The sequence below is a fragment of the Pyxicephalus adspersus genome, chromosome 10 (genome assembly GCF_032062135.1).
Source record: "Pyxicephalus adspersus chromosome 10, UCB_Pads_2.0, whole genome shotgun sequence".
NCBI lineage: Eukaryota > Metazoa > Chordata > Amphibia > Anura > Pyxicephalidae > Pyxicephalus > Pyxicephalus adspersus.
In genome coordinates, this window is record NC_092867.1 from 45,548,197 (window position 1) to 45,572,899 (window position 24,703).

The 24,703-nt window shown below is 35.4% G+C and overlaps 1 protein-coding gene across 2 annotated transcripts in view; it reads left to right on the forward strand.

Annotated features, from left to right (window-relative positions):
- NRG3 (neuregulin 3) overlaps window positions 1–24,703 on the forward strand; it is a 432,966-nt gene that overhangs the window by 167,917 nt on the left and 240,346 nt on the right. For both annotated transcript variants that reach the window (XM_072423133.1, XM_072423132.1), the window contains exon 2: window positions 10,059–10,188. In XM_072423133.1, the coding sequence (XP_072279234.1) occupies window positions 10,059–10,188 (130 nt within the window). The remainder of the gene's footprint in view (window positions 1–10,058; window positions 10,189–24,703) is intronic.

Here is a 24,703-nt window from a genome sequence, read left to right on the forward strand (position 1 = left end):
ATTTTCATATTTGCAATATATATTTCGGTGGAATTTTGTCTATGAAGTTTATGCTGGCTTTTTACATTTTGTATCATGGATCTCTGCAGAGATTATAGATGGATCTCTACCAGTATGTGACGAAGTAAAAGCTCTTGCAGAGTTTTCTAAATATAGATTCAGAAGGCTGCTGCTTTTTACCATGTTAATTGATTGGTAACCCATGAGGCTTACAATAATCCTCCTCATTACCATACAGTCATTGTGAAGTCAGTCACACATCTCAGCGGGGGACATTTTGCAGGCAGAACATTTTAGAGTGTGGTTACATTAATCCAATATGTGTTAATATTCAGGTGATGTTAGTTATCTGCTTTCAGCAAATAAACACAACAGGAAACATGAGTGGTTAATAAATAAGGGCAGCACAGCTCAATAGCTTGCAAACAAATAATGAAAAATGTAAATATCATCATTAACAAAAATGCAGACTATTGGTCCCAGATAATCAGTTTCTACTGTTAATTATTCCACTTCTAAATTCTAAAGTTGACTCAGAAACATATTTCAGTGCTGGGTAGGTGTATACGCCGAGTTCACTTGTCTCACCAAAACACTGGCAACTCAATACCACACTGAACCTTATGGTGTAGTATCTTTATAAAAAGTCAGCAAGTTAAAATATATTACATGTACAGAACAACTGTATACCACCCCAGCACTGGATGCATACTATAAAAACAAGCAACAACAAGAAAATATCCTAATCATCCCTCAACTTTCCCTATCTGCCTAAATTTTCTGAAAAATTAAGACTCAATAATATAAACTTATAAACTTTTACACAAGGTTGTAGCTCTTATGGGTAGGCAGTGACCAAGGAATAGTGTTAGCAATGTCATTAGAACTGGAGTTGGATCATTTACAAAGCAACCTTGCTAGGAGCCTACTGTTCATCTGTGTGTAAGTGGTACAAGTATGCAATGCAAGGAGAAACAATGTAAATATTAAACTATAATAAACACAGCAAAACCTGAAGGAAAATGCATCATGCATGTTTTTTTTTTCCAGTGCCTTCTTCTGTGCGGTGGTTTGTTTTAGCACAATAAAATATGTTTGTGTGTACATGTGGAAATTATATTACAGGATTAACACATCCAGGTGGCAAAATAGACCAAAAAAAGCCATATCTTGACTTTTTTTTTTTCTTTTTTTTTTTAACAGCAGTATGCAGAAATGACAGTGACTTTTTTTTGGGCTGTCCTTGGCAGATAGCAAAATTCTGCATCAATCCATGCATAGTGTGAACAAACTCTTAGGTCCTGTTCACAGATAGACACAGGGTGCCCAACTTGTACATCTGCATGTCTAACTGGCTAGACATCTGTTGAAGGATTCTGCTCATAATGATACTTATATGTATAGCATAGTTTTATCCATTGTGAGATCACCCATAGCGGGGGGGGAATTCAAACAGCAAACAGGGCCAGAAGGTTAAAAAGGCAGCAAGAGTTTTATTCACTAATACTAGTTACACACAAAAACAGGCAAAATAAAACAAACAGCAAAAATTAAGCCTGGCCAATTGGCCTCTAACTCACCGTTAAATGCCTTTACTAACAATCCAATCCAACCCAACCCAACCCAACCCAATCCAATGCTGTGCAGAACTCTAAAGCCCTAACCATACATATTTTCCAACAGCCTGTGTCTTTACTCACCGTTCACCTTGGCCCTCCTTCCAGCTCACCAGCCAAGACAGAGACACAGGAATAAGCAGCCTGGGAGTTTATGTCCCCAGCCTAATTTCCAGGATGAATTTCAGCTGAGACAATTACACCTGATCATACCTAGGCCTTGTTAGCTCCCCCACCTGGCCAAGAAGTTTATTGTCATTCAGCCTGGTACTTCAACCCCATCTAAATGTCAAAAGGAAAACTGTCTGACTAAACAAAAAAATACTCTGCATACCCAGTATCTCGGGCAAATGTACGTGTCATTCTGGACGAAATCCTGTGATTTCTTTGGCCAGCTGTTACACTATGTATTGTGAGAACACAAAAAAAAAGAAACCAATGTTCACTGTATAAACCCTATTTTTGTTATCTAAAATCTCTAATTTAGGATTATAGTACATAAATTATAATAAATAAGATGATGTGTATGATATGCACATGTCACAAATTTGGGTGGATTTGAATAAAAACATAATAATAAAAAAAAGCTTTAAGTAAAAATGCCTTTAAAATGTCATTAGTACAGCCTGTGACAGCTGGTTATCCACACTTTTTAAGTGCTATTTGGGAATTCAAACTTTCTTGTTTATTTCCCAATGAAACAAATGTAAATTAAAAATGTTAGTGGGATATTTGTGGAGAGCAATTTCCTTCATGCTGAGTCTAATCTCTGTGTGAATTTCCATAGTATCCATCATTACAGGGAGTAAAAGCCATTGACTGGGTAAAATGAGTGTGTGCTGTCTATCAGAGGTCATTATATTCAGACGTTCAGCTTTCATTGAAGTAAACATCAACTCTTGATTACTTTTCCACTTCGACAGTTTCTGGAGTCTTGACAATAAGACCGTAAACTCGGGGTCGTTAATAAGTTATTTGTTTAAAGCTTCATTACTTCTATAGCATTAATAAAGGCTAGGAAATGCCCAACGTAAATATCCATTACACACAATAAATTACATTTTTTTCCTCATTTGTTAGTAGTATGCACAAAACATGGTCAGTACAGAAAAGACATACCCAAGACATAACTGTTTTAGAACATTTGTATGCAAGTCACTGGTAAAACTGAAATCTGGAAGCTGCTCATAGATCTGAGGGTGCCAGGTACCATTCCCATCATCTAGTATAAAAATTCATTTTCACTTAGGATTCACATTGCAATGTTAATTTACAAGAACAAAATTTTGCACATTGAATTATAAAATAATTTGCCTTTTCTTAGGAACATACAGTGCCTTTGAATCTTTAAGACCACACACAGAAAGGAACAATTGTGTGAAATCAAAAGAATTCTTAACTTGAATCGGCCATATAGATGTGTTTTGTGCAGTGCGCTGATGTGCATCCAATTTATTGGGGTAATAGAAAGGCGTGTACTTCCTTTTGGTTGCCAAAAAAGTGCTTGCTGTATCATGCTTTGTGGTGCAACGCACTTCAGGTCCTTTGACATAGTGTTTTGGGGTGCTTATACAAATAAGTGAAACCAAAGTGCACCAATGCAGAATACATAGGTTACTGTTCACTTTGGTACTGTATGCAATAACGTGTGCAATGCCACACTGCACAGATGTGTATGAGGCTTTATTGACCCCTTGTCAAGAAGGAGTTACGGGACATTCTAAACCACTTAGGGCAAACTTCAAATTTTTCTTGCTACTATTCCATCTTGGTTGCACATGTTCCAAAGTCTAGAAGCTCATGATTCTCTGTCCACAATATATATGTAAGACCAATTTATTAAACATGCACAAAAGCTGGATGAAAAGCAAAGGTTTAGCTTTGCCTTTTATAGTTCTTTTTTGCATACATATCATTTGTGTGTATAAAGGGGGGGGGGGGGCATTTTTCTCCAGTGCCCTTGGATAGGCATTCCTTATAGTTCCATAAAAGCTTTCTTGTTGTAAAATGTAAACATTTGCCTACCCAACATTGTACTGTGCCAACATTGCCAAGGCTTTGCAAGTACACAACCACAGGGTGTGTGTCATTAACAACTCAAGCTCAACAAAAATGGTTGAATGGCTTTCAGGCTGAAAGAGGACACAGAGAACAGAGCCAGAACATAAAGAGGATCAGTACGTATACTAAATATATATGCCTATGCTTAGTTAGGTATGCTTAATAAACTAATAAATAAAGGAAGGGGTTTAAGGAAAGAAAATAAACCGAAGTTTGGTTTTGAGCTTTCCCCCATTAGGAAAAAAAAGTGTTTATGACTTTTGAGAGAACTCCCTACCCAAAAAAAAATTGTACTCTTGGATTTCATACAATTATTATGAGTCAGCATAGAATGGAATCATGGGCTGGTGTGCCGGAAACAATTTTTGAGCTTCTAAGCTTATATAGACTTATTACCAACAATCCCTGTTTAAACAATAGGAAGATCGTTATGATTAACTGGAATGACAGGGATACCAGTGCATATTAATTAATTGAGCTCTCCAAACTTATGCTATAACCCATCACAATCACATCAAAACTGACTCTATTGAAGTCCAATCAAAACAGGATGAATTTCTGGTTTCTAAATGCTACTCTGTTTCAGAATTTTCACCTTTACATCTTTAAAACTCTATGAATATTGTAGTTTTATAGTCTGAGGTTCCATACAATATCAAAACAGCCCTCATAACAGAGCTGACTTTAGCATAACTATGAGTTCTTGATGACATCAGTGCCAGGTTTCTGTACAGGAAATAGTAATTGATATTAACATTCCAATATTTCCAACAGCATTTGCATCTTTGTTGATGTGTGTGCTGGGAGTCAAAAACAGACAGTTTTAGACAAAATGGGGCCACGGAAAAAATATAAGGTGGGGGTCTTAATTGCACAGCATACCAGCTCCCTGCACATTTAAAAATTTGCTAGAAATTACCCAGATGTCCTACTATAAAATCAAGTCTAAATAGATTATCAGAAGCCTATTCTGCCTTTGTTTTACGTTATATTCAGAGCTTTTTTTCTCATTGAACGCACCGGAGTTCCAGCACCTTTTTCTTACACCTTTTTTTTCGTAAAAGTCAGTAAGAGTAGAGTAAGAGTAGGAACATTCTAAAAAGGGGAATATATGATTTAATGTATCAAATAAAACTCACTGCTTCTATGGACTTCATATTTCAGTTTTGGAGAAATCAGTGTCTTGATCAAATTTTGGTTGCGTGGGGAAATGAGTGTGGAAGTACAGCTATGCAAAGTTTTCACTGTATATGTTGCTGTAAGGCCCTGGTCCAGAACCAATGCTGGCAAGATGCCAGTCCCCCAGTCTAATGCTGCACTCTTTGTCTATAGCAAGTCCCTGCTCAGCCTCAGGAGGCTAGCTACGCCTTCCTGGCACTTAGGATGGCATTTGAAGAAGAACTGACAAAAGGACTAGGAGTCCACAGATAATACAGTACAAAAGATTCCACCAGAGGCAAGTCCAGATTACGAAGGGGTATACAGACAATCGGTCCACCAGACTGGGTATCCAAGAGTAAAGACAAAGAAGAGTCGGGGTTACAGGCAAAGGTTAGTCGAGGCAGTAAACAATCCCAGCCAAACCAAAATTCAATAAACTAGTAGTAACCTAGTAGCACAGGATGAAGCCGGGGACTAATCTGCTTCTAAAATCCCCTTTGGCTGTGCACAGCTTTAGAGTATGTGCTAGGGATGCCAAGAAGGTGCATAACAGGCTGCATGGCCAAAGAAAAGCAGGAGATGCTATGAGCTGCTAAGCAGAGGTCAAACAATTAGTTCTGTTCTCCTTGCTGCTGCGAGCGACACTGCCAGAGAGAATAAACAGGGTGTGTTATACTGCAGTGACACACAGTGCAGGAACGGCCAGATAAGAGTCTCTCAACAGTTGCTGTGCCAATTCTCACCTTTTGGATCAGTATACAAACAAAAGGGAAAAAGCACTAACACGTTATATTAGCATGCCAGTGCATAGCTACTCCAGCTTAATACAATCTTACAGTAAGGGATCAAGACCCAAAAAATAAATATGATGTTAAACAACAAAAAGTCAAACAAATGGAGTAGTTTGTTAGTATGTTCTGCTCATTTTCTTTCTTATATGAACTCAGACTAGGATAAAAATGCAGGTAGGGGTTGCTTTTTTTTACTGATGTCATTGGATAGGAACATATCTCTAGCTAGTGAATAAGTGAGTGACATATATAATAACACCTCCACATAATTCAGTGGAATTCACAAAATGATTTGCTGTCATATTATATTTTGACATGCATTGCATTGTGTTATATTTCTCATATACACATTATGACAAAAATCAGTGCTTCCTTTTGACAACATAAAGCTAAAGCATTGGAAGGGAAATATTGGTGAGTTTTTTGCTACACATAATCAACAAGATATGCAGGGAAACAATATAAAAGGAGAAAAGAAAAAAGGCTAAGGTCTAATAAACAATCAGTTATTATTGTGTACTACATATACACTGCCAGAAAAGTACATTTGTCTGCTGTATAAAAAAGCTGGATTTCAATCTGATAAACAACTGAAATACATACGTGAAATGTCATTCTGTTCTTGTGACCCAGCCATCCCTGCCGAACAGCATAGCTGAGACCTTCTTCTGCTGCAGTTTAGCAATACAACTATTGACCCAGCGCATTACCTGGACAGTCAAGGAGCAACAGCACACTCGTATGCTGCTGTAAAGATAGTTTATAAAGCTGATCTACCATTTTCTACAACAGTATTACAAGATGGTAAAGTTAAAGCTATATTCAGGTATTTGGTCAAGTTTTATTAAAAAGGTACCACAAAGCCAATTGTCTATTTTATTGTGTTAACACACACATTTATACAGTAAATTGTATATGTATTTGTTACCTTGATGGCCTGGACTAGGTCAATATTGTACTATAATCTTGCTTTCTGAATGAAGCCAAACATATCATACAGGATCAGATTTATTCAAGATTCTTCTGAACCAGTTTATGGTTCCCTATCAGTCCGTATTCCATCTAGAACCATAGGTTAAAGTTTCAGGTAGCAAAAAATAACACCTTTTCATCTTAGCTATAAACAGATAAAATTTTATAGTTAATAGTGAGTGAGCCAGTCTGTCAAATTAAAGAGATTGTACTTTTCTTGTTTCTGTATCACTGAATTTGTAGCTGTTGTTCAAAACATTGGAGCTAAGTGATTCTTTATATTTCCCAATCTGTTCTCTGCCTCCTGTGCCCAGTCCTGCAATCCATGAAGGTCTTGCCTGATAAGCAATATACCTTTGTTTCCTAAATGTTTGCTTTCACAAATAAAGATATCCTCCAATACCAATACAGTAGTACGAGTCATGGGAAGTGTCCAGGGGGACACCCTCTGACTGTGTGGTCTTACCAAGCTTGAAAGCTGCTTCAGGCGCTTCCTATGGTGGTGATAGGGCTAGATGTTCTGTATGAATGTATATCAGAAGAATTTTAGCATTTTTCTGTGACGACTGGGTGAGCAGAAATGCTGATTGTGAGTTAGGACAGAGTTTGGCACATCTCACGTGACGTCTGTCAATTGGATTTTTTTAAATGAATAGAATATTTTCACTTTTTAATTTGTGCCTTGGGGTTTATCAGTGCAATTCATAGATCATCAATGTCTGGTTTGAAGGACTTTGTGGACCTTTGATGTTAACCTATCTGTTTGCATCTATTACAATTTGGTGAAAAGTCTCTAAGCCACCATTTGCCTCTTTGTGGATAGCTTCACTCATCTCGAATTTCTCAACTTTTTTAACATAGGGGAACCCTTGATATAACTTCCAGGTTTTCAGGGAACCTGGGCTATAACTACTATAACCAGTGATCAGTGATAAGAATGCTTTATGTTACTGTCCAGTGAAAATAATTCTGTCCTGACATATAGCAACAAAAATAATTGGTGCAGTTGAACTGACATGAGAGGCACAGAGTGCCTATAGGTCAATGAGCCCTTACCAATCTCTGAAGGAACCTTTGGGTTTGTTTATTGAAGAATCATATTTTTGGTGATTTTTTTTCACCCCAAACAACTGATCATATGCATTTTTAGAATTTTTTTAAAAAAGTTCCTTGCACTTTTTTTTGTGTTTAAAGGGAACACATTAACTTGGTTCTATAAATTCTGAGGAAGATGTCAGAACTACAACAATGCAGAAATATATTAATAAAGAAGTGCCCTCTTTCTGCAAATAAACCAAATATATGTAAAATCATGCACAATAGCATGCCTAGATTTGGGGTTTACAAACACTTTAATTGTTGGAAGTATAATTTTAGGTTTGTAAATCTAACATTCACCAAATGCTGCTTGCAGGTAAATCATCTTGGTGCATGTATTTTAAATGAAAGAGCTTGCTTTACTCCCAGTGAATATTTAGTGAACATTACATACATTCTTTAAAGTCTGTTGGTTTAATTTTCAAGCATAAACTTTACACTTGTTTCACAATCATCAGTGTGCGTTTTTTCCAGGTCAGTAAACAACAACTACATTGTTATTAGAATACATATTAAGAGCTAGCAAGGAGTTACTATGATTTCTCTTTCGTTATTACTAATGTTCTACACGCATCTGGCATGAAAAAAAAATTAGCTGCAGTGTATTAATTGGATAAAGCCGAATTCAATAATTGTTCTGCAGTGGATGCTAAAATTGAAGAATGCTGTGTTTACCTTTTATCTGTGATTTATGGCTGCAGCTTTTTGGAGGGTGGAGGAAGCAGAGGATGTTCCTAATTAACTGAGCTGTTTTTCTCTATAAATGCCATTTTCTAAGACTATTTGCCAAGAATAGTGAAAGATTCCTTATATTAATTATATGACATGTTATTGGCTGATAGCAGGTAAATGAGAGCTCTTAATTCCAATGCCCTCCAAATGAAAGGTTTTATGCATTCATTGACTTTCCCTTGCATAACTGTGTATTATTTTTTAGCACTTTACTAATCCACTAGAGTATTTTACATATTCATATAAAAGATTCAACACAGGTAATAAATGTGGTGGAAGAAAGTGGCATCAATAAAAGCCTTATATATATCCCCTGCCCCCAATCTTCCAACCCCAATACTTACTTAGCAAATAAAGATATACTCACCCAAATCCACCATCCATGTTCCTTGACAGTGCCCTTTCCGGGATGTGTGAGTTTTAGATAGTGGTCAGTTTAAGGGGTGTGAGAAGGGGTTTGGAGAAGGGGTTTTGTAATTATCCGGGAGATCTTTTTTAGCAATCTAAAAAATGGGGTCATAAATGGATAAAAGGGTACAAACTTTTATTTTAGTTAACAAGGGTGATCAAAATGTGGGAGAGTTTACAATCCATTATGGTGCAAAAGAGGGGTACAGAAGGAGAGGAGAACTTACAGTATTTTATGGTACAAGGATGGGGTACCCAGGGATGTTACTATCCATTAATATATAAGGGAAGGATACGAAATAGGGAAAGCACTGTTTTCAAGTTATTCATATTTTTCTGTTTTGGGAGGGGGCAAAAACACCTCCATGTGTGCACATGTTGGTAGGGTTACACACATTAAGATTCTTTTGATGTGTCCATAAGATAAAATATTTTTGCCCTAATTTTTTGCCTTCATTCCATAAAAGTTTTCCATCTCAGGCTTACGTTGCCAAATGCTAAACAGCCATAAATCTAAGGCATAAATAATGTTTCTCTTTAGTAGATGCATCTGAAATTATATTTAATGCAGAGCTATCCACATGAAGTTTTTACAGCCTTTTGGTTCAAGAAGGTTATGTTTGATAACGGCTGTATTACATTAACTTAATACGCTGACAGCACTTTTGAAGTTTTACTAACAACATTTCATTGGAGACGAAATGTGCAGCTATGACAGGTATTATAAGGTCAAGAGGTACAAATATACTTCCTATTCCCTGGTTACCAGTTGTGTTGCATTGTTCACATCATATGTTATACAGTAGAAAACAGACATTTTTGTTAATTCTCATAATTTTATTCAATTTAGTAATCTACTCTTTGAGGTTTTAAAGGGCTCGTTGGAAAAGCTTGTGAAACTGTGAAAAATGTGAATATTATAGTTGTTTGTGTTGGTTTTTAATGGTTTTGGTCATTCTACTACAGAAAGTTTTAGATACCTGAGCTGGACTGTCCAAAGTATCTTGTGAGACCCACCTATTTATATGCATGACTGTTAGTAACATTACCCATAAATCTGTTATGGATATCTGACCATTCATTATATCTTTGGATAATGCAATGTACTGTTTTACATTGTGCATTGATTAACTATTATTCAAAATATGTGTTCAGTTTTATGTTTTCCAAATTGTCAGAACTTTATATAAACCAGTATCTTCTATGTTTTTTTATCCAGATACTACCACCTACTTCACAGAGCGATCTGAGCACTTTAAACCTTGCAAAGATAAGGACCTTGCCTACTGCTTAAATGATGGTGAATGTTTTGTGATTGAAACCTTAACAGCATCTCATAAACATTGCCGGTAAGTGAATGGAGTGCCATTAAATAATTCACAATGATTCTTAAGGTTTGCGAATGAAAAAAACATGTTCAATATTGATTTTCTGCTTTCTAAGTGAACCATACTTAACTGTTTGTTTGTACCAATAGTAGACAAAATGAAAGAAATTACAATAAGAGGTGAAATATATCTCTCAAGATGTACTGAGAACCACTTAAAGACACAAATACACTAGCAGACCCTGGGCAATAACATTGAAAGAGTTGCAAGTTATTATTTAATTGTTTATACTTTATGCTATGTTTCTTGGAGTTTGGGTGAAGAAAGGAACAGACTAGAATTGTGTTCTTTGTATCTTCGATAGTGGCATTTCTTACATTTTCAAGGTACAAAAAATGTTTTGCTAAAGTTTTGCCTACTTTTTCCATGTGTCAACAAAACTAATATATGAACATAAGTTATGTGTAGGGTTGCCACCTGGACAGTATTTTAACTACTTGGCTTGCTGTCAAAGTGCTTCATTGGTATAGGATATGCCTTCTATTTTTTATATTCTAGAAAGGGTGACAACTTTTTATTGAGCACTATTATTAAGAAGTCTTAGGGTATTAGATTTGCCCCTTTTTTAAAACAAGCCTGGATGTAATAATTTATTGATATGGTCACTTTTTGACATGCTTATTGTTTTCCTTTGTTTAAAATGTCAGATAATTTGCATTTGTATGTCCACATACCAGCTGGTTGTGTAAGTATCATATCATCCGGCATACTTCCTGAAGTGTGCTTAAAAAAAGTACCAAAATGTACAATATGCGTTATTTACTTTCAAGTGTTCAGTTTCTAAAAACAATTGTGGTTATGCCATTTTGTAAACTTCTAAAAAAAAAATGTATTTTTCTTGTAATGCAAAGTTAGATTTTTTTTTTTTGTTTGATGGTTTTTAAAGATATGAAAATGAACAAGAAATGACTGTGGTCTATTGGGTCTTCCCACAAATGAAATCCTGAATAAGCAGTGCATACAGGTTACTAGTAAAAAACCAAAGCAGTTATACAATATAATGCGTACAGGTAAAAAACCAAAGCAGTTATAAATTATAAAGAGGACTAAACTTTTACGATGTTGTGGAATTGACTTATATTGTGTACTATATATTACTGAACACTATTCAGTATACAAATTGTCTTTTATTTGTGCTTTGCACTGTTGACTTTCCTGGCAAGAGGTTAAATTGTCCTCTAGGCTACATATCAAGCTGCATTTGGCTACAAGTCGCGCATTGTAAAGGGCAGCCTTGCAGAGACAAGAGAACCCGTTCTGCGTGGTGTGCATTTATATTACAGAAATAACTAGAACTAAACATATATTAGAGTGTTTCCTGCATTCACTCCCTCTTTCTCTCCAGTGATCACTATTTCATCTTCTCCATCCAACATGTCAAGGATTTAAAGGCCATCATGATTTCCAGCCTCAGGCACTTGATGCTCTTAATACAGTTTGTGAGTGTCTGAGCAGTTAGCTCTCTATGGGAACTTTCCTAAACAAATCTACACTTAGAAAGCTTTACCTCTTTGTAGCTGTAACCTGGTTTCATTAAATATGTATTTATAGTTAAAGGTAAAGTTTAATCAGCTAATATTCTGCATTTTCGATTCTTTATACACCTTCATTGTTTTAAACAATTTTATTACATTTTCCACTACGGGATATCATCACTTTATAAGAGGCTGACATAGTGATTGACACAGCTTCCAAAAAAACAGATGGCTAGATAATGCTGCTCGTCCATCATCCAATAAATAGGGTGGACTTTATTTGCAGCTTCTAATGTACACTGAAAAAAGTTTTACTGTGATGTGAATTTAGAGTAAGCTGTTTTAGTATGGGGAAAGAGTCTGCGCAAAAATGAAGGGTAGATTGGAGTTCAGCTTTAACCCAAATTTAATCACACAGAATTAGTGGAGCTCATCAATATTGACATATATGAAAATGAATGATGCATTAAAAAAAAATCATTGCATACATTTCGACTTTTGGAAATGAGTATACTTTCTACAACGTACACATTCCTATAGTAGTAGGTGTTTTGGCACAGAAAGGAGAGTAATGTTTATAAGAGGGGCAGGGAAAGTTTTGCCCCTAAGAAGATGAAACAGCTATAGAGCCAAGAGAATGGAGAAAACAGGTAAAAGCTGAAAAACTGTAGATACTCATTTATCCATATTTTCTTTCACAGTAAACAGGGACTATTTCTCCATGACACAAAAACCTCTTGACTACAGGCTACCTATTAATTGTGCCCTATCCTCTACCACACACATACTGTAAATAATACTAGTGTAGCTCACCAGGCAAGACATCTGATTTCTTTTTGCAAAATGGTTGTAAGCATGTTTTATTACACAATCCCTAGCCCTTCTGTGCCCTACAAAAGTTTTTCTGAAATGAAGCATAGTTTATGAGCAACTTTCTTGCCGATGTGGAGATAGGCAAGTTTCTTCCAGTTTCTTCCAGCAATTTAGTTTACCAAGTTTGATAACTTTAAGTGAATACTTTCCCCTTTTTACTTTGTTAAAACCTTCTTTCTTCATTGTCATTTTTATGATAATCATTTCCTACCATCTAGAATATCATCGGCTGCAAACAGCCAAGATGTAAACAAAACTAGGTTGCTTTTGCATTCTTTACATTTATCATTTAGTTTTAATTCTGAAGCATGCGAATAAAGGAAATTTCAGTAATTTTACTGAAAAAATAGTATAAATATTTATCTGTAGTTAGGTGATATAGTTTGGTTTGTCTTTAACCCTCCTGGGGGTATTCTCGAGTGTGGCTCGGGGTGAATTTTATGTACCAAAAGCTGTAACCCCGGGCCACACTTGGGGTAGCACTTAAAAAAAGTCCTACCTGCTCCCCATGATCCAGCGGGGTCCTCCAGTGATCCCCGTCTGGCTTTTGCATTGCATCCTCGGCTTGATCAATGTGATGCGTGAATCGTTGGTACGCTGGGGAGGCATGGTCTAGCAGGAAATTAAAAAGCAGATTACATTGTAATCTGCTTTTAGCATATTGATTACAGTGATAAAGTTAAAAAAAAAGAATCCAATTAACAAATAATAAATCAAAAAGTTTATCTAATATTGTACCCTTGTTTGGGCAAATTTAAAACATTTTTAATTTTTTTAAATAAAATTATCAAAATGAATGTATTGGTATTATATTATTTTATTATCTTTTATAATTATTGTATTATAAGTTTATATTTTTGTGGTTCAAATTTTATCATACATGGGAGTTATTCCTAGGAATTACAGGCCTACAATATTATTAGACAAATTTCCATGCAAAACAATGTACCGCTTTTGACATAAAAATGCTGACATATTTAGACCGCCAGGGAGGTTAAAGAAAGGAACAACTTATAGAAACCCAGCGGGACTGCACAGCCCCTGTCTGATGGTCTAATGAACAATAGAGTTACTGGATGAGGCTCTTGAACACACAACTGCGGAAATGGGACAATCACATGCCTTAGTATTTAAATCTCTATAGATAATTATGAATTCATTCAGAAAACAATATAGCAGCTTTGCTATTTCACTGGGGTGAAGTGGGCTACATACCAGAGACATATACTAATGCAGCATGGAAGAAGCACCTCTTCCTAATTCCATTAGTACAGTTCTGTGGCTAGTGAAGAAGGCTAGAAATATGCAACCTTATGTTGCCTATATACATTAGGGAGGCTTTGAGAAAATATTCACCTCCATAGTGTTCAGTGGTAACCTTTTGTTGGGGTAATTATGGTGTGACTTCCCCTGTGGCCTCCTCTATCTCTGTCTCATAATGCTGTTCTATATACTTTATTCAGACATTTACAAATTGTTAGATTGCCTTTAAAACAGATTTGATTTCATTTAAATTATTTTTACTATATAGTTGAAAAGTTTAATTTTCTGTTCTCTTTTTGTAGAATGCTAGGTTTTATGTTTATCACAGTGTCTGTATAATTTCATATTTCTGCCTTTTTTTATCATACTTCTTTCCATAAATCCTTATGGACCCAGTTTTTCCATTACTTCCCAAAGTAAACTGCAATACATATTAAATTAGACAGCAGATCTGGAAAAATATTTCTAAATCGAATGCTAAGCCTTGAATATAGGAATGGCCATATAAATGGAAAATCATATTTTTAAACAGGCAATACAAAATATGTAAGAGAACTTTAATAAATTGCAGTTGGGCGCTGGGGGTGATGTTTTTTGCCAAGGTAAATTAAAGCAAGTTTTTACCAAATTAAATTAGAGCTAGCTTTTTTCAAGATATGTTCAGATCTCATTTTCGTACATGTATTTGTGTGTGTTTTCTCATTTTTTAGGATCGGCAGCACCAACATGCAAATAATTTTGTATTGCCAGTCTAGGTAACTCAAGTTTTATTTTAAAGCAGATATTTTTATGAGCCCATATTCTGTTTACAGTGAACTGGTAGTAGAACTGGACCCTAGGTGGTGTTGGCTAAAGACTTCAATAGACTGAAAAGAGAGCTCCCCAAGTAGGGCACAGAGGCAGCTAAAGCAGGAATCCTTCTCTGCAAAGGCAATGTAATGCAACTTTTGTGATAACTACAACAATTTTGTTCAACTATAAAATTTTAGGTACAGTATATATATACCTCAATAAAGCATCACCTAAAGCTCAGTTGTATGCCAACAAATACAGTATTTGTGTAAGAAAATAGAAAATTACATTATTTTCCTAAAATCTATGATTATTCAGGATACTGCTTTAAAAATTACCTCTTCCTTCCTAGGAAAATACTGTTGCTATTTAGATCAGAGATGATTGGAGTCCATATAGTGTCCGCATTTTATTGTCCACATAAATTTTACCGACATAAATTTTCTTAGCTGCAGTTCTAGGAATCTTTTTATATTTTTCACCAGCACAGCTTATTATTATGGCTTCTCAGCCACAGCCTTTACTCTTTTCTATCTGCATCGATGACCTTCCCCATAGCAATGTCTATGATCAAACGGTAATCGCAGAAACACAGAGCACCTCATTTTGTATTCTGTGAGTTGTCCTGTGACTTGAAACTTTAAAGCTGCAGTGATGAGTAATATAAAACCATCAGCGGTGAGTGAAGTTTTGTTCTTCTGGCCAGCCGTACAAGTTTATCAGAAGCGATGGTTCATTGCATCCAGTCTCATGTTTCTCTTTGTGCAAGCTCTTAACAGTATTGTCTGAATTACTGTGCAGGAGGCTGATAAAATGTCATTAAGCATCAGATTCAACAGCAAAACTGAATTGCATTTTATTTGGCTTTATGAAAAATTGTTTTCTAATATGTCCCTTTTGGCAGGCCAGTAATGCTGTTTACCTTGTTTATTTAGTCCGATGTTGACAGCTGCTGACACAAGCTCCTTATTAATGCTTTAACCCCTCCAACCACCAGAGAAAGATATAACATTCAAAGTACTTGTTTGTAGAAGGTGTCAAGCGCTAGATGAGATTTAATGCAACTGAACTTTATTTTCTAAAACTCCCCTTTGGGACAGCAACAGGTGGCTGTGTTTTCTTCTAGCACTAATAGAGAAGAATAATGTAAAAAGTCTACTTGCAGATGAAATAATCTTTTGTGTTTTTTTATTTATTTAAATTTTGTTGTTTTAACAATGAAACCCTTAAAAGCAGATCTAATCTTGAGTAACAGTAACCATTATTTTAATGATGCCAAAGTATGCAAATCGGTCCAGAGTAGATATTTAATAGAATTAATTTAAAATTGTGAGTAATCCTATGAACTTTTGCATATAGTAAATACATACAATTCTCCTTCACATTGGACCAGATTTATCAAAGCTCTCCAAGACTAGAAAAAAATATTCTATCATTATTATTAAATCAGATACTCAATATCAGTGACAATGTTATGACAGCAAAAAATTATGAAATAATAATGGATTCTCTAACCATATCACATTGAGCTCAACAACGCCCAGCCCAACAATTTGCCTGCATTTACTTTGCATAGTTGGTTTGGAAGTGTGAACACATTTCTTTGAAAGCCCATTGTATGCATCCTTATTGGGATCATGCCATCAACTGTCAAATGTATACTGTAGGATATTATGGAAATGTTTCTTGTGTAACATTAGCTGAAATGCAATAATAATTAGCTGAAATGCAATAATGTAAACTGAAAAACTGTTTTTTTGGACCCATTGGCCCTGATTTATGAAAGCTCTCCAAGGCTGGAGAGAACACACTTTAATCAGTGAAGCTGGGTGATCTAGCAAACCTGGAATGGATCTTGTCCAGGATTCGTTTTGCTTGGAAACGTTTGCTTGGAACTAGCAAATGATTTTAAAAAATACATTCTAGGTTTTCTGGATCACCCAGCGTCACTTCTGAAAGTGTATTCTCTCCAGCCTTGGAGAGCTTTCATAAATCAGGCCCATTGTCTCAGAATAAAGCCAAAGACAGGGCTGGGAACAAGAAAATAAAACCATTTTATATGATATCTTTTTACAGATCTAAAGCGGAAAATAATGTAAAAATAACAAATTGGGACCAGGACAATTTCCTTTACTGCAGAATAAAGTTAATACTGCTCAGTGGCTCTTACATATCATTCCTTAAACTCAACAATGAATTCCTCTCCATCCAGTCCTCTAGTTTAGAAGTTGCTATTCTGAAAAAAGATTTTGCAGTTTTTCCCAACTATTACCAAATACTCATGGCCTTATTTATGCTTACTGGTGATTTATTTCCTTACTGCCATGTCAATTTTGTTTTTATTTTTTATTTCTGGCATTTTATGCCATTTATGCATTTATGCAATTATGTATATTATGCAATTATGGATGGCCCATTATTTTAAAATGTTTTTTTGGGAACATTTTTGATTGACAGAGATAACTTTATGTGAATGAATTTATTGCACATCCCCTGGATAGGCAATATTCCATTGACTATTAACTTTCCCAATTAGTATTCACTCCCTAATAAGACATATTGTTCCAGCAAAATTTGCCTATTTCACTCCCCTGCTCTCTTCATTTAGCTAAGTGAAAATTAGCAATGACCAATTACTATCAGGTATTTATAGCTACTTTAAAATTTGGAGCCAAAATGTAAATAATAAGGACATTTTACAGTAAAATATAAAAACAGACACTATTTTATGTTAAAAATAAATCTATAATTCTGCTTGTGTTTCCTAGAATGTTCTGATCTATTTGTAATATGAAAATGTCTTTGTAGAACTGTTTCCTAAAAAATGTTCCCTTTCGTCATATCTTATGGCAATGTATATATTTACGTAGAAAGCAATGACTTTCATTACAAGAGACACATTGATTGTTCTTGAGATAGACATATTTTGCATTAAAGCACAGCTTGTAACACTTATAAGCCCTTGCAGCTGTGCTTCATGTTGCCTGTACTCCTATATTTGTATGGTTGTTATTCACTAAATAAAATGTACATAAAAATACAATTAGAGAGTAAAACACTCAATATCATTTAACCACAGTTTTCTTGGTTGCTATAATAAAAAGCTCAGGGGCAACTTACAAAACAGAGATCTTACATGTGATAATTTGGAGATAATATAAATGTCATATCATATAACTGGGACCACATTGCTGCCTGTAGTTGAGCTGTGCTTGTGAGATGTCAACAATTGGTACATTTGGGGACTTATTTTTTGTTACTGTTGTAGAGATATGAATGTAATCGCAAATATTGTTGATTGAAGAGTGAAGCAGTACACTTTTGATGGTATTAGACTACTCACTCTGCTTCCTTCTCTTTTCACCGTGATCCCTGACATGCAAGCAGCACACTCTAATATTAATAAAAATATATTTATTGATATGTACATATTTATTTGTGACTTTTTATTCAGGTTTAATCATGCTGAGAGGTGCTTTCTTTAAAAAATCCTCAACTTTTTACTGTGTATTCACATTTGTTCACATGCATGAATTAATTATATTGTTCTTTGCACTCTTTGCTACTTTCAATATTCCAATGCAGTACCAATTCCTAGGAAAATTTTAGCTGGATCCAGAATCAGGGCCATTAATGAAAAGGTTTGAAATCTTGGCTGAAGATCCTATTGGTCAGGTTAAATAGTTGTTCATTGACTTTTAAATGATAAAGGACAAGTTTTTCCCATTCCAAATAGAAAAGTGAATAGTAATAATAACCCCCTTTCCACCTATCAGTTTTTTTTGTTTTATTTTCCTTTTGCCGTTTTATTGCAGTCATTGGATGCCCCTTTGATTCCTGTAGTCACAGCAGTAAACAGGAGCAAATCACTCCAAATATAGAAAATCCCCCTTTTGTGAACAGATCAGGTGTTTCCCTTAAAATATTTCCCTTGCTTTCCTGCACCAGGGGCAACACAATTTTTTTTTATATTTGTCAAACAGAGACAGCAGATTTTCCCAGTAGTGACACGGACAATATTAAAAACTATGATTCTGATTATTACACATTCTATTAAAAAAAGAAAAAAAAAGTTTATTAAGTAAACATTTAAGTATACCTTAAAATAAGAAATGCAAAGTAGCTTTAGCAAGATTGCATTTTCAGAGAGAATAAAACATCAAGTGACATTTTTGGCTCAACACAAGATGCAAAATGCATGAGACAATTATCATTCACAGTCAGAATGACAATTAAACTAACATTGAAGATTTAAGCCTGTGTCAGGGATCTCATGAAATGATATCCAGCGTCTGATACCAAGTGCCGCCTTATGTGTCTACAGCTTTCAGTTTGTTCCCCTGTTGATGAAAGGTTCTCATTGCTGATTCAGGATGGAGACTTAGTGCAGGCTTCACTGCTGATGAAACAGGAAGGGATTCAGAAAATTAAACTGTTTGATAAACAAAATTATCCAGAGGGAAATTGTTCAAGAAATATCTTCCAAAGTGTGTGAAAACTGGAAGGGGAGGTAGTTGTGTTATGTAGAGAACTAATCAGAGTTCATATTAAGTTTAATACCAGAGAGGTTCCACATACAGAGAACCGAGCATGTATTATAATTGAAATATACAGCTGTTTCGTTTATCACTTGACTTAGACGCTTGTAATGCGGAGAGAGGGACCAGCTCAGTATGTGAGCTAAACCTTTTGCATCATGCTAAATGATAATTAACTGAGAATATGTCACTACTCTGTAGTTAACAGGAATCAAACTGTTTTTTTTTTAATCATATTTTCTTTTTTTTCTTTTGATACCAGTTCTATATGATTAGTGGACAATATTGTAATCATCAAATTATCTGTATATATAGCATCATATATATATATTGGTATTTTACTGGTGGTTGCTCATGGTATCGGGATGCTTACAGGGCAGATTAGAGGCAGAAGACTCCAAAAGTCCAAAATAACACAGTTTTTATTTGTTTAGGCAAGTGTTACAGCACACTCTCCAGCACTTCACAACAAAACAATAAACAGTAGCCTGGCTGGGCCTCTGGCTACCTCACCTAGGTGCCCTGTCTTCCTAACACATACACTATTTTAGTACTGTTAACTCACAACTTTGTAGTACTGTTTGGCCGCTGGCTTTCCTGGAACCTTCTGGCTCTCTCTTCAGCCTGGAACCCTCTGGCTCTCTCTTCAGCCTGGAACCCTCTGGCTCTCTCTTCAGCCTGGAACCCTCTGGCTCTCTCTTCAGCCTGGAATCCTCTGGCTCTCTCTTCAGCCTGGAACACTCAAGCTCTCTCTCAGCCTGGAACCCTCTGGCTCCCTCTCAGCCTGGAATCCACTCTGGCTCTCTCTTCCCTTCTTCCTTGCACGTGAGTGCAGGTGCATATAACCCAAATCAGGATTGGATTGGGCCAAGAAACCCACCCTTTCACTCCCTTGGCTGGCTACAGGGCACTAAAATCCCTGGTTTCTTCCTAAACGAAACCCTATACATCAATTAACACTTTAAAACACCCTTTCCCTGGAGCCTTTTCTACACTTTTCTGACCTTTTTTGGACACTCTGTCACAATATATATATATATATATATATATATATATATATACCAAGTCCTTAGAATATTCTAAATCCAAGATCATCATGTACCATAGCAAATGACCATAACATTTTAACATTTATTTGTTTAAAGATAAGAGGACTTAGTAGGAGGGACACGACAAACAAAATCTTATCAAACCTAAGCCATCACCCTGGTATATATAAACAATCAGTGATGAATAAAAAATGCTATAGAGTGCTAACTATCATTTCAAAAGAGGACACAAAATAATACTAAAATAATATTGACAAGACTATATTTGCTATATAGCATAGTTTAGATGTTTATAACAACTCTGTGCTCGTGTATTTGAATATACAGCAGATTACAAATTCTTTCTGGCAGTCAATGTTGCTGTATGTTGACATCTAAATAGGTTGGAGGAGTTGTAACTCACACAAGTCAGTATAAATTACTCAGGGCACCAATAGTCATAATTCAATAGTCATACATAAGAAAGTCAACAACATGCTAAAAATAATCATGTTATCCAATTATAAACATATCTTCTGACTCTTTTCTTTCGATTCCAAAGGAACTGTTTATAATTAGATCCAATAACAGCTAGTTAAAAAAAGTAATGTATAAAAAAAGCCTTGGTACTGGACTGCAATTATAAAGTTTGTAAAAACAAATACTGGCCTAATAGTAAGTAGGTATTTTTATTTTCTATCTTCTACCACCTGCACCACAATTTTTCTATATATACAAAAAAAGATATTTTCATAGTTTTAAGCTTATGTATTCTTTGTTTGTTGTTATGTTCTTTTTTATTTCCAAAAACTCTTTAGAAATCACAAAGTAAGCATGCAAAGTCATACAAATGAAACAAAAACAGTAGTAACAATAATATTGTAAACTATTTTTTTGTTTTGAAGAGAATTGGGAATGAGTAGGCCTATTTGGGAAATTCATATCTTAATTTGTTCAGGAGACTAACACCATCAGTCATGGACATTGGAAGCATCTGGTACCAAGGGCATGTGGCCCCATCTTTTGCTTGTGGTCCTGGCTCCAGAAGCCACTCTGTAGTTAACAGGAATGGAACTGCAGTAGAAGCCACAATTTTGTCAAAGGTCCATTATGTCCCCACACTTTTCTGTTGGTAGGAGTAGAGACACAGAGAGCTGCAGTTGCTGCTTGCAATGCCATCACAGGGATTTGAGAGGGGCGAAAGAAAGGTAAATAATGGCTGGTATATGGAGGTGTATATTAACTGTATATACTACCGACCAATTTACCTTCACCTAACCCTGCACCCTGCACACAGGTTTCTTGCATCTGTTACAATACATCTAATACCAGCCATATATCCTCTGACCCTTGCAACCTGTATATTACACCTGACCAGTGCATTTTGTATATTACACCTAACTGCAGTGTTCTGTACATTATATATTATTGGCTTCTGTATCCTGTGCACTTGGCTGTGCATTTTGTTTACTTCAGGCTGATTTTTTTAAAGTTTTTTTTTTTTTAAAGTAGTAACATGTTAAACATAAAAAAATACAGTGGGACATTAGTGTTACTGTATGAGATGAACCACATACAATTGAGAGGCCCTCCTAGACTGAGGCAACCTACACATACCAAAGCAACAACATAATGAACATCAGTATTAACTGCTTCAATAGTAAGCATATAATTGCCGATGTCTTATTGTTTTAGCTCTATAGGAGGCCATATGACATACCCATATAGAGGTAGTCTTGCAATCCCAGCAAGTGTCCCTGAACTGTAGTACTAAAATACAGTAAAACGAGAACAGAAGTTTAGGAACATATAGCAGACAAGAGAAAGGGAGTGTGGGGGTCCAGTGGGAGACTCTGTTTAGCAACAGCTCCCTCAAACGGGGAAAAGATTACCCATCATGTCAAAGTCACCAATTGGTCCCATGGTGCCCAAAAGATTACCCATCATGTAACACACCCAAAGTCACCAATTGGTCCCATGGTGCCCAAATCATCTTAAACTTATCCAAACAGTTATATAACCAAGGAGACAAATGTTACATTAGCCATACAACTCCTGTCATAATGCACTTGTAACACATGTAATCAGTATTTTACATACACTTGACCTCTACACTCCTTATTTATTATTGTTCCTCTCTTTACTTTGTGTTTATAATTTTATAAATACTGTACATAACATACTTTAAAATTCTGCACATTGTACATAACACATTTTTGACCCCTGCACTCAGTATGTTACAAACATGAGCCCTGCACTCAGTATGTTACATACATTAGACCAACGTGAACTTTATCTTACATACCCCTGACTCAGTACTTCACATATACCTGGCCCATGTACATTACACCTGACCTCTGTATTCATTACATTTTTATACTGCTGGCCCCTGTACTGTGTAAGTTACATACTCCTGCCCCCTGCACTAAACAATAGTTCAAATGTTCAATACATACTCCAAACATAAGTTAGGCCTTTATTCAGTTTAAATATTGACCCTTAGGTCACTGTGGGTGACTTGGACATGCCAACTTTTATGTCAACGCATGTTCTGAATACTGCAGACATTACTTCTTTTGTGTGTGTCTTGGGATGCCACAGATCTTAACCAATTTTAGCAACACAAGGATAGATAACCTGCTAATTACTAGGTAAAAAAAAAACAGAAAGACTTTTCATAATAGGTGAACTCAAAGTAGAAAATACAAGTTTTTTCCTCCCTGTCTTCTCCATACCTCTTCTATTCCATTTAGCTAAACATGTAGGGTAGGGCAAATCATACCTGTCATTGAAAAGCACCAGATAGTTGGATGAGACCTTCATGATCACTGACTTTTATAACTCTAAGGTTCTCTTTAATGGCATCGGTTTAGATACATCTATCTATCTTAACATCTAACATTTATTCTAATCTAACTAGAAAAATAAAATGGCTAATAAACAGATTTAACATAGTAAAACTGGGATCATGATTAATAAGGTGACATTTTTCCTCTTAACTCATTTTTGCCTTGCTTTGATGAATTACCCAGACAAGTTTGCATTTTTAAAGTTTATTTGTATATAATAATGCGTTATTTATTGTTTTATGGAGAATGTTCTTCTCAACGCAGTTTATGTATAGGGGAAAAAAAGCTGCTAATAAATTACATTGTTGTTTAACCTTGCTAACAGACATGTGGCAGGAACCTTTTTTAAATATATTATATATCAGTAAAGAATCTCAGCTGTAATTAAATCTATTGGGAATCTTCACGCTAGAAGGTTGACCCGGTATGGAGCTTATCCCAACTCTCCATTTGCAAAAGGTAACACGGTAACTAAGTGTTAATATATCAATGTCAGGTTGACATTTGCAAAACTGCGGCCCTGGTTAAAAAGAAATTCTGCTTTCAAAAATTGGGATCTTAAGGAGCCCATGAATAAAACACGATGACCTCTTGGTAACCACCACACAACTCTGAGGCCACTTCAACTGTAAATTCAATTTAAGATCACTAAGAAAGCTGAGCTCTTTCCCGTGTTAGGATGCAGAGCGTGAAAACCAGACACTAATTTGCTTTTATATCTGCCTGTCATCCACAAATAACAGTTTCTTAAACTTTTCTTCAGTTCAGCTCTCAGCAATTTTTTTTCACAAAATAAATACATTATGGTAATCCATTTTTCTCCTGTTGAAAATCTTTACCTTTTTGTTATTATAAATACCCTAAATGCCATTGAAAAGTGCCCAAGTACAATAATGCAAGCCTAAGTCATAGGGTGTAATGTTCTTGTACAAATCTCTAGCTTGCCATTCAAGGATTGCAAGCTCTATGCATTTATGTATTTGGTCTGTCTGAATAGAGAATAATATGATACAAAAGATACATGGCTGAATAGTATTCTTTGACTTGATTTTTTTTTTTTTGGACGAATTTCAAAAAGTTACATGCACAACTAACAAAAGGTGAAATTACAAAATGTTTAGAATTTATAGAAGAGGGTTTTATTGTATTATGTCATGAATTTGTAAAAAAGGGTTGCAGAGTGGTGTAAGAGTCTATTCCTTGGTTAAAGACTAGATGGGAAATTCAATGCCAGGAATAAAGTCATTATTGTGAGGGCAAGGGAAAAAATACTAAAGTTGAATAGATTCATGAAAAGAATGGCAATAGTGTACTAAATGTGTTTAAGTTCCAGTATTTCATAGCGAATCCATTTTTTCAGTCTTACCTATATTTTTCAGTCTTTGATCTGCAATTCTTCAATAACTTTACCAGTAACTTGCATAGTATCATGATGTGCGGGCTTGATAATGTTTTCCTGCTTGGGAAATGCAGAAGTAGATGATTCTTTAAGACTCCTAACCTTTCAGTAGGCTTCATGCAAAGTTCAGAGGATGGCAAGAGTGGTGACTTTTCAAAGGAGTTTATTTTGTTTTTCAAATTATCACTTAAATAAAGCAGAACTTAAATAGCAGTTTAGTCTTTTATAAAATATATATATATAAAACACCACTGTTACC